This window comes from Engystomops pustulosus, chromosome 8, assembly GCF_040894005.1.
Source record: "Engystomops pustulosus chromosome 8, aEngPut4.maternal, whole genome shotgun sequence".
NCBI lineage: Eukaryota > Metazoa > Chordata > Amphibia > Anura > Leptodactylidae > Engystomops > Engystomops pustulosus.
Genome location: NC_092418.1, coordinates 36393351 through 36404360, shown reverse-complemented (window position 1 = coordinate 36404360; position 11010 = coordinate 36393351). Strand labels below are relative to the sequence as shown.

Here is an 11010-nt window from a genome sequence, read left to right as displayed (position 1 = left end):
AAGGCAGCATGTTATATAGCAGGAGGTGCTGAACAGATTGTACATAGTGTCTGATCTGCAAGCCACATGTTATAGAGCAGGAGCCAACTTTCGATAGCGTCTTACATGTACCACAATGGGGTATCTCATCAACTAAGGACTATTCTGTAGAAGATGTAACTTAATGACTGCTCCCCTGACACAATTAATAGTCTTTGTGCTTTGATACACAAAATTCTGCACTGAAATGAGAGTTGTTGATCAGCCAGACCAGGCGCCACATGTAGCATGCAAAGTCCCTCGGAAATGTGTCACATGTGCTACTTAAAGGTGCACCCGAAAAAAACTGCACTCCGTCGGAGCAGTGCAGGGGCACTAGATTTACAAAGAACTTGTGCCACATTTTATGAATCTGGCGCCCCCTGCACACTACACAGGCAAACTGCACATAGTGGTTTACTGGTTTTAGTAAATGTGCCCCACTGTGACTTTTCCTACAAAGTAAAAAGCAAAAGCAACTAGCATCTTTCTTGGTGTGGAGCTGATCCAGGTGATGAGCCAAGAAATATGAAAGGAGCCGCTCCATGGAGTAGTTCTCTGTGATATCCCACAGATATAATCTGGACTTTATTATAACATTAAGCATACACAGCTGTAATCCAACAAACATAAGTAAACCATAATCCACAATCTCATATTTATAAAAACAGTAAAAATTAGTATTTTTTTATTTTTATTTTACAGACTGAAATTTTACCCCTCCCCATGTCCCAGAAGGAAAATTTATTGTAGACTTCATTGCACCAGAGAACAGTAAAAGTAGAAGGAAGACTTGACTGTATGGAGGATGCGCTCAGCATGGCCTCCCGATACAAACCTAACCTACAGGAACCAACGAGAGTCACACATCTGCATTATGTCAGGGGGAATGTAGCCAGGAGCTCAGGTATTGAAGGGTTAAATCACCCCACAAGTAACACCAGTATTGTGAAGGGCCCCTGTTCTGTGTATACACATACATTGGGGATGGGGTCGCGTCTATTACTACCATTTCCTTCTTTATACTCCTCATTTCTACCCAAGAAGTCAATCAATGTGTAATAGTGGGTAGTGATGGGCGGTACAGGAAGATGAAATTGGGTAAAAGCAGTGCCCAAAAATCCATTATAAGGGTAGAAATGATATTTATTGTAATATCACTGGGAAACACAAAGTGCCCTATACAATGCTGGTTTTACTTGTGAGAGGATTCTGCAGCAGCTCACTGAGCCCAAGCTGCAATACCACACATAGTCATTCAGAAAAGGGTGGCGCTGTTTCAGGAAAGCTCCATCTGGGACCCTTATAAGTTACCAAAGTCCTGTCTTTTACCATAGAAGCATTGATACTATCGGCTGCATTGGAGCGATAGAGTCAGGACAGGCGGAGGGGTCCGAATTTCTCCTTCATAGTCCATAGTGATATCTTGTCACCTCTAGAGTCCTAGCAATGTATTCAAGAACAATCCACTTACAGTTTAGGTAGAAGTGCAAATATGTGAATATAAGAAATGAAAGAAAATATCACCGATGTATAATACCCCATCACGAGCTACAGCCCGATGCATATGTGTGATGTCCTGCATATGTGTGACGGGTGCTCAGCTCTCTACATTACATTGTATGTGTATTCAGCTGTATTGCAGTGCATTACAATATACTGGCATGCCGTGTGTACAGTCTGAACGGGGACCTATGGGCTGCAATCCTAGTCTTAGGCCTTGTTATAGTGCACTTTCTTCATAAATAATGGCAGATCAACTAGGATAACAAATCATAGGGAAACCAAGCAAGGCTATGGAGGGGGAAGAGTTCATTTATCACTGGGCACTGTACATATAATAACTAGACTTTAATACATAGGAGTAGCGGAGATCACACACAGGTCCATTATTTGCAGACCCCAATTTTACACTTTCATGTGCAGGTAGCCTTAGACTAACCTGTGTAGACCTTATGTATGGTAGCACAAGCTTAAGAGCCGCACACACAGCAGAAATATAATGCAGGGATGTTCCATCTGCCGGCCGAGGGAATATATTAGATTCTATATAATGCAGGGAACCCTGTTCAGTACACTGTGTACAGTGGGATTATCCCGTATACAGGGGCTATACACAGCCCTATGGCTGGATACACATGGTCGGTGATCATGTGTGTTGTCACAGACTGATCTCTCTGTACTCTGTGCATCTCGTATTAATAATACGCACAGAGTTTTTTTTCCTCGTATATGCAATTGAAGGAATTCAGTCCCCAGCAGTAGTGCTGGACCATGTCAATCCATCCTAAGGCTACATTCATACGACAGTCATGGGGACGTATATACAACAGCATGTATGTACGGTAATAAGCTCCCAGCGGCTGTACACGGGGAAAAGACAACATGTTCCATCTTTCCATGTGCGCATGGCTGTGCACCGTGTATCTCTATGGAGAGGGGTGCGCAGTGCTCACCTCTACTCCTCTCCTGCGTGTCCCGTATAGCTGGGTGGGCACAGAAGGAGGAGCCAAGAATCTGCCGTGTAGGTGCCCTCTGTCACACACCAGGATTCTCCTATGGCTGACACGTTATTTCTGCAGATAAAGGGCGGGTATAGGTAGGATTTCATTTTCCTCTCTGCGCTGAAATTAAGTAGTCAGCGAACATGCAGATAAATACCTATGAGTTATACATTGGGGTGTTAGGCATTAAACCTGCATAAAGTCGCACTCTACAGGATTGTGCCAAGAAACAAAACTATCACCAAGAGTCTCTCCTGTGACACAGCAATAGGAAAGAGGCTTTATAGTGGGAGGGACAGCGTCCCGGGGCGCAGGGCAACAATCCGGATGTTCCAAATCCCAGACTGAGGGAAACAAGCTGCCGTGTCATCTAAAAGCCTGCACTCATCATCCGGTGAGATACACGGACATGGTAACTTCATGGTCCTTTTTTCCCCTTTTCATTATGTAAGGTAAATTTACGTTTTAAAAAGAGCCGGAAAAACTCAAAGAACCGTCTTTACAGCTGAATCATTCATTCACAATACACTGACTGTGCAAATAGCAGGCCTGAGAAGGCAATGTGCAGAGCCCAGAACGAGTCGTCGTGTAAACATCTACGGGGAAGAGGAGTTTCTTCTACCTACGTTTAGAGGGTTTCATTAAAGAAACAAAACATTAAAAACAAAAAAACACCACAAAACTAAAAATCATTAGAAAATAAAAGGCTTGATTATAAAATCGAACTCTCGAAATTACAAGAAGTGCAGTAAACTCAAGTTACCATTGGTAAAAATAGTAGTTTATGACGATGACCTCCCCCTACTGAGAAAAAAAAAAAGCTTTTGTTTTAATTGAATTATTTTGTGCAGACAGGTTAATAATTTAGTACAGTATCGCTACTGTAGGATTGCATGGCACTGTTCACATTTGAAGTCAGTTAGATCTAGAAAAAGTTCACGTGGGGCCGAGTGCTGACCGCTCGCCTTTATCTCAGACTCTCAGACTCCACTGTATTGGTGTCCAGCGCCTCGGCCTCATGGGATTCCTCGCTGTGAGACTCCACAGATGGGGTAGACAAATCGGTGGGGATGGACGGCTGTGGTTCTGGAGTAGGAGCTGCCTCCAGATTCTCCACTTCTTCCAGGTGACTTATTGAGCTGGTCTCACTCATGGCGTCAGAATTTCTGGACAGTCTTTTGAACAACCTTTGACCTGAAGCCACAAGAACAAACGGCATCTAAGTTATACTCCAGCAGTCGTGAATGTCCCGTCATATACTATCACATATCGGTAGACTGCACTTTGTATAATATGACTGTGCATAAGGAAACCATCTCACGCCAAGGTAATACAATAATGTACCCTAATACGGGGCTCAAATCGCCCTTAGCAAGTCCCTTAGTGTCCACTCGGTCTTTATACTCACCTCGCATCTGCGCAGTCACACCGTGCGCATGACGCTTGTGCCATGAAGCTGTGGTGGACTACTCCGGCTTCATTGAATTAAGGTGCAGGAAGCTGCAGACATGGGTCTGACGTGCCTCATCAGACGCATTTCCAGGTAACTATAAAGGTTGTTTTTGATAGCAGGCACAGAGGGACTGCTATTTGGGACTCTAAACCATCTCACAGGTCATTATAGAGTCCCAAATCGCCCTGACAGGTTCTCTTTAAGCACTTGACATGTCCTTTGCACTTTAACAACATTGGAGCATGGTTCCTACTCTTGTATTACATGCCCCACCAATTATTTGCAGGGGTTTTGTGCGATGGCTCTATTCTAGAGAGGGGTTTGAGAAACCTAAACCAGCACGAGCCGTTAAACGGAACCTGTCAGTAGAAATTGATCTAATAAACCACTACCTGTATTTTTCAAAGCAGCTTTACCCCTTCCAGGTCATGTTTCTTTCATGTCTGGAGGTATCATCCAGAAAACCATCTCTGAAGGGAGATGTAATTCGTATGTATAAAAATCACAGAAGCAGAGAGTTCTCCCACCTCAGAGCACCCTCTCTATAGGGACTGACATCATTCATCAGACTTCAGAAGAGACAATCAGTAATGTCCTAGGATGTAAGGGCATCAATAATAGTAAAGGGGGGTGTTCTGAAGTGGGGAGAGCTGGACTTCAGTACTAAAGTCTCTGTGACTTTATATAACCAATTTATATCACATTTCAAAGCAGATTTTCTTAATGACGATGCCATCACACTGGGCCATGAAAGAGACATGATCTGGAAGGTGTTATTCTGCTTCACATCATACGGATTGTAGCTAGTAAGGTTAATCTCTGCTGACAGGTTCCCTTTGAGGACTTCCTTTTAAGATGTTGTTTCTTTATAACCGCATACTCTTGTTTAATACCAGGACACTACATTAGGGAAGAAACATCACGGCGTGGTACCTGGGTGCCTCTTTGCATGTCCCAGGGTAGGAGTCGGGGGAGGACTTGTCCCGGTAACTTGCGCCTTAGACACATACGTGGTTTCCGTTGATTCTAATGATCCTAGAGAGAAAGAAAACCAACGGGTTATATTTGAAATAAAGTTCCTTCCAGAGGAAAAGACAAATATCTATACTATCATCATATAGACAGGATGGGAGACTACTTTTAGTATCTTGTGGCACATCACATGATCACACTTACATGTTTGTGGAATCAGAGACCAGGAGTTTGGTCACTATCATTTGCCATGTGTGTCTTATTCAGTTACACCATAATATAAGCAGTATTGTCTATAAACCATAAGGCAGTGGTGGCGAACCTATGGCACGGGTGCCAGAGGTGGCACTCGGAGCAATCTCTGTGGGCACCCAGGCCATCACCCCTGCACAGAGTTTCCAGACAGGACTCAAAGCCTCCTCCTGCAGTCCCTGGCCACCCAGGATTTGCTGTGATCAGGGCTATTTTAAAGCTACACATAGTTAGCTGCCCAGGACTACAGGAGGAGCAAGGAGGTGCAGACAAGGCTATGTTATTATTGGAACTCCTGCTATGGGCACCGCAATTCTTTCTCTACAAGGTACCCTGGAAGGATAATCTGAATTTATCCTCTTTATTTCAACTGCATTGGTGTCCTTTAGGAAGCCAATTAAATTAAAAACCGTGACAAAACAGGTAGTAACATGTTAATGCTTAAATTGCCACTTTGGCACTTTCTATTTTTATAAGTGGGTTTGTTTGTAGTTTGAGCACTCGGTCTCAAAAAGGTTCGCCATCACTGCTATAAAGTGTCACTTCTCTGCTTCTATCAGTGAGAGGCGTTATACACATAAATAGTGACACAATACTACAGAAAATAACACATGTAAAGGAACCAGTCACATTAAAAATCATGGAGGAGGTTAGTGATGGTAAAATGTCTAACTATAGGATGAAGAATGGACAGAGATATAAAAAGATAAATAAAACTAAAATAAATTTACTAATAATTTGGTCAGTCTCTCCTGCTCTATAACAAGCAGCCTGTAGATAGCTCCTCCTGCTTTAGAATTTTCTACAGTTCCAGTGTTCTAGGTTCACTTTACATACATGATCAAAATCCACTGCCATAACCCCTTAACGACTTGGCCTTTTTTAGTTTTTTCACTTCCATTTTTCACTCATCAACTTCAAAAATCTATAACTTTTTTATTTTTCCACATAAAGAGCTCTGTTATGGCTTATTTTCTGCGTAACAAATTGCACTTCATAGTGACGGAATTTAATATTCCATGGCGTGCACTGGGAAGCGGGAAAAAAAAATCCAAATGCAGTGAATATGGTGAAAAAACACATTTGTGACGTTTGCTTCTGGGCTTGGATTTTACAGCTTTCACTCTGCCTCCAAAATGACAGGTCTACTTTATTCTTTGGGTCAGTACGATTACAGGGATACCGAATTTGTATAGGTTTTATAATGTTTTCATACATTTAAAAAAAATAAAACCTCCTGTACAAATTTTTTTTTTATTTTGCCATCTTCTGGGGCCAATAACTTTTTCATACTTTGGTGTACGGAGCTGTGGGTAGTGTCATTTTTTGCGAATTTTGATGGAGTTTCCATTGCTATAATTTTTGGGACTGTGTGACCTTTTGATCACTTTTTATAAATTTTTTTATATTTTTCAAAATGGCAAAAAAATGCCATTTTCGGCTTTGGACGCTATTTTCCGTTACGGGGTTAAACGCAGTGAAAAACCGTTATTATATTTCGATAGATCTGGCATTTTCGGATGCGGCGATACCTAATGTGTTTATAATTTTTACTGTTTATTTTTATATCAGTTCTAGGGAAAGGGGGGTGATTTGAATTTTTAGGTTTTTTTTATTATAATTTCTTTTTTTTAAACTTTTTTTTATTTTTACTTTTACTATTTTTCAGACTCCCTAGGGTACTCTAACCCTAGGTACTCTGATTCATCCTATCATATACTGCCATACTACTGTATGGCAGTATATGTGGATCTTACTCCCCATTCATTACAATGTGCAATTAGCACATTGTAATGCATGGGTTAAAACGAAGTAGCCTCGGGTATTCGGAACACCCGAGGCTACCATGGCAACAGATCACTGCTCCCCGTGACGTCATCGGGGAGCGATGATCCGCGACAACATGGCGCCATCTTTTTGAAGCCGCCCGCCATCGGTTCTAGCAGCGATCGCGGGTGTTACCGGTAAGCCTTTGCTGCAATATGCAGCAAAGACTTACCGGCTATGGAGAGGGCTCGGCCCACGAGCCCTCTCCATGCACCGGGACCCGGCGCGCGCCGTACTAGTATGGCGTGCGTCAGGAAGGGGTTAAAGAGGAGCTGTCACCCATAAAAAGGCACAAGGAGCTACTTACCAAAGTCAGCAGCTCCTAGCTCTACCCCATTTTTATCAGTGATAAACTGCTATCTTTATCGGAACCCTCCAATGAAGCTAGCAGACAGTGCCACGCAGTACAATAGGCACTGCTTCTTCCCCGGACCACCCCTCCCACTCCATAGGCCGCCCCTCATGAATACGCCGGACCGCTTTGAGCGTGGTCAGGCGTTCCTGTTGCACTGCGCAGCAATATCTGCTAGCGTTATCTGAGGGTTCCGATAAAGCTAGCAGTTTATCACTGCTAAAAATGGGGTAGCGCTAGGAGCCACTTACTTTAGTGACAGGTGCTCTAGAAATTGGAGAGGACCACAAAGACAAAGCTAGTAAAAACCATCATGATCTTACCTGCTGTTAAGTTGAATGTTCTTCCCTTTGGTGTCGCTTGAACAGGAGAAAGCCAGTTAAGAACTGATCCAACTAGAGGGATCTGCCGTAAGACTCCCTGCACACAACAAAGCGTCCAGCAAAAGGTCATTGGTGTGAGCCATTTGAGAAAATACATTGTAGTACCAGAGGCCCTTCAATACAATGAGCTTCATCTTACCTCCTCTAAAAGCCGCTCCTCATTGGCCTTCTGCAGCTGCTCCTCGGCCTCCAGAATACCTTTCCTGACTACTTCAGTCATATTCTCAAGGAGCTGCACAGAGAAATCCAATTTATGTGAATGAATACAGAGTATTTATCAGATCATGTATCCAAAATAGTTCTGCTCTCTATCCATAGAGATAAGCTACAAACAGATCCCAGGAAGGAATCTGCAGAAGGGTTAATATCAAGATCGACCTATGTAAACTTACTTTGGTAGGAATGCTCATTGCTGGATCTCCTCTGATCAGGGCCTTTTATAACTATTATAACTTTAAGACATTTAAGGGGTTGTCCACGTAAAGATTGGGTCCCTCATCTCTAGCGGCGATGCAAAAAATAACACTTTACAATTTCAATCCTCCATTCGGCAGCTCCACCTACCCAGGCATCCCAAGCAACTAGTCATGTCTGCAATTGGCCACGTGGGCACCTAGTGGACACACACAGCCATGCTTAGTTGCTAGTGGCATAAAGCTGCCTGATGGGCTGATCTTCAGCCCATCAAGCAACATGTCCGTGTTAGGTAGAACAGCTGAACGGAGGATGCTGAACCTGGGGTTGCAACAACACCTTCAGTTTTTCAGATGCAGTTTTTGGAGCCTAAAACCGTTGCGGGTGATAATGGGTTGAGACAAATAATTGAAAGATGTTGCTCCTACTTTTACTCCATTCCTGGTTTGGGCATCAAAAACTCCATCTGAAAAACTTGTGTGTGACTGCATGGGTTCGTTCACATGTTCAGATGCAGTTTTTGATGCCCAAACCAGGATCCACACCTGTTTGTGGCTTCAAATACGGCATCTAAAAAACTGAACGTGGCAATGCACCCTAAAGTTCACACTTGAAGATGAGCCAAAAACCTGATATGCACATGGTTATCACAGAAATAAGCAATATCCAACATCCTACTAAAGGTCCCAATATAAATAAATTATTATACATGAGACACTGTCATTCCCAACCTGGTTCTTGGAAAGGAGGGTCAAGCAGTCGTTACATCGCTTGTCATATCTCCACTATCTGCTATAATACTATGTTATGGGTAAACTGGACAAATATTTCATTCTGTGTTTATACCCTTGAGTTTTCTTCAATCTCTCGGCCCATGACTGCAATGGTTTCCACCAGTTCGGAGACATCCAAGTCTTCTGTTGCGACTCCGATATAAATACAGTGTTTTTCAGCTCCAAACTCTGGACCTGTAACCAATAGGACACATTAGTATAATGGGAGTCTATATGGTTTTCTTTATATGGACAGTACTGCTCCAGCCACGACTTGTTAGGCAACGTATAAAATAAAAACTAGTATATTCCTGTGTACTTATCTGGCAGCAGATGCTTTATAACTCATCTATCTCAGACTACAGATGTCCTTTGTTGAGGACAGTAAGGCCTCAGTCACACAAACTTATGGGGGGCCTGTGATCCAATCCAGGCCCCCCCAATAGAAGTCTACTGCACCCGGTCACAATGCAGTGTCACAGTGACAACACATTGGGGGTCATTTATTAAGGGCCCGATTCGCGTTTTCCCGACGTGTTACCCGAATATTTCCGTTTTGCGCCGCTTGTACTTAAATTGCCCCGGGATTTTGGCGCACGCGATCGGATTGTGGCGCATCGGCGCTGGCATGCGCGCGACGGAAATCGGGGGGCGTGGCCGAACGAAAACCCGACGTATTCGGAAAAACCGCCGCATTTAAAAACCGAAAATGTGTCGCATAAGGACCGCTTACCTTCACCTGGTCCAGCTCGGTGCATTCCGGCGCGATGAGTTTACTTTCAGCGCAGCAGCGCCACCTGGTGGGCGGCGGAAGAACTACCTTATTAAATCCCGGCCGGACCCGAATCCAGAGCGGAGAAGCCGCCGCTGGAACGCGAATGGACCGGGTAAGTAAATTTGCCCCATTGTCTCACCGCACCATAACCGCTTGGCTTTCTATGTAGAGGTTGAGGGGTGAGGAGTGCTCACCCCTCCCCTCTGCTGCACCTGGATGTATATTCGCCCACATGAGATCTAAGAAGGTAAACAACCTTGGCTATATCTGAAGGTGCTGGTCAGATTCATAGTTCTCACCCACAGATGTTGGGGATCGGAAGGATCAGGCATGTTGATTTTCACATGCTCCTTTTGTTTGGTGGTAGAATGAGGTGTCCACCTACAGTTTACTGCACACACCCATGTGCAGGGTCAGTTGGGCTGAGTGTGCGTGTGCAAGGGGATGGGTGGAGGAATAGCTTTCAGCCGAAAGAGCCAATAGCTCTATCATCATGGCTTCTAGCTATACCAGACTAATGACGGCTATGACAGATACATTTCTGAAGTAACAATGGTTTAGTGCAAGAATAGCCAGCTCACAACCCCCACCTATGTACCAATGACATGTTCAAACCATCTGCAAAGACAGGAAATCGTTTAATGATTTATTACAGTCTTTTAGTGGCTCTAGCTGGGAAATACTGGGTTAATGTAATGGGGAAAATTAATGGCATGCTATTTTGGGAAAACAAACACACTAGTTTCTACACAAAAGACATATAATCAATACCGGAAGAGAAGCAGAGATCCGACTCCAATTCATTTAGCTTCTTCAGCAGCAGCGCATTAATCTTTTCAAGTTCTGCTTCTCGTTTGCCGAGATCCACTTCCTCGCTTATATGTTCATACCTGGAGGGGGGAAACAAAGAGGTGAAAATTATGTACTAACCAGGAAAGAGGAAAACAGTAATCCAGCAAGGGGTACCCGTCTATTGTGCTGCCCAGCGCTATAATCCTTAGTTTGACAATGTTCTCATTTTTGAGTGGAGAATATCAACGAGCAGGGTATGTGCTGCTGAGGGATCCATGGGAGTCTACTAGCAGTTTTGGCCATACAAAGCTACAGTCAGCGTTAGACATAGGCCTTGGAGATCTGTGTAACCATACCTTTGTGTGTTGTTAGTAGCAACAGGACTGTGAAACATGCATAGTCCCCAGTTGTATGTGGACTTGAGGTGTGTGAGGTCTCAAAGCACAGCGCTTCTGCAGTAATATATAGCCAGAAGGCTGGTACTGCTGTGAGCTC

General features: G+C 43.7%; 1 protein-coding gene across 2 annotated transcripts in view; it reads right to left on the bottom strand.

Moving 5' to 3' along the window:
- Positions 1-564: 564 nt before the first annotated feature.
- The window catches only part of PDXDC1 (pyridoxal dependent decarboxylase domain containing 1), a 48858-nt gene continuing 38412 nt past the window's right edge, over positions 565-11010 (bottom strand). For both annotated transcript variants that reach the window (XM_072120668.1, XM_072120667.1), the window contains exons 18-23: positions 10495-10613; positions 9022-9143; positions 7901-7993; positions 7702-7798; positions 4909-5010; positions 565-3716 (exon numbers count right to left, since the gene is read on the bottom strand). In XM_072120668.1, coding sequence (XP_071976769.1) covers positions 3490-3716; positions 4909-5010; positions 7702-7798; positions 7901-7993; positions 9022-9143; positions 10495-10613 — 760 coding nt within the window. In that variant the 3' untranslated portion in view covers positions 565-3489. The remainder of the gene's footprint in view (positions 3717-4908; positions 5011-7701; positions 7799-7900; positions 7994-9021; positions 9144-10494; positions 10614-11010) is intronic.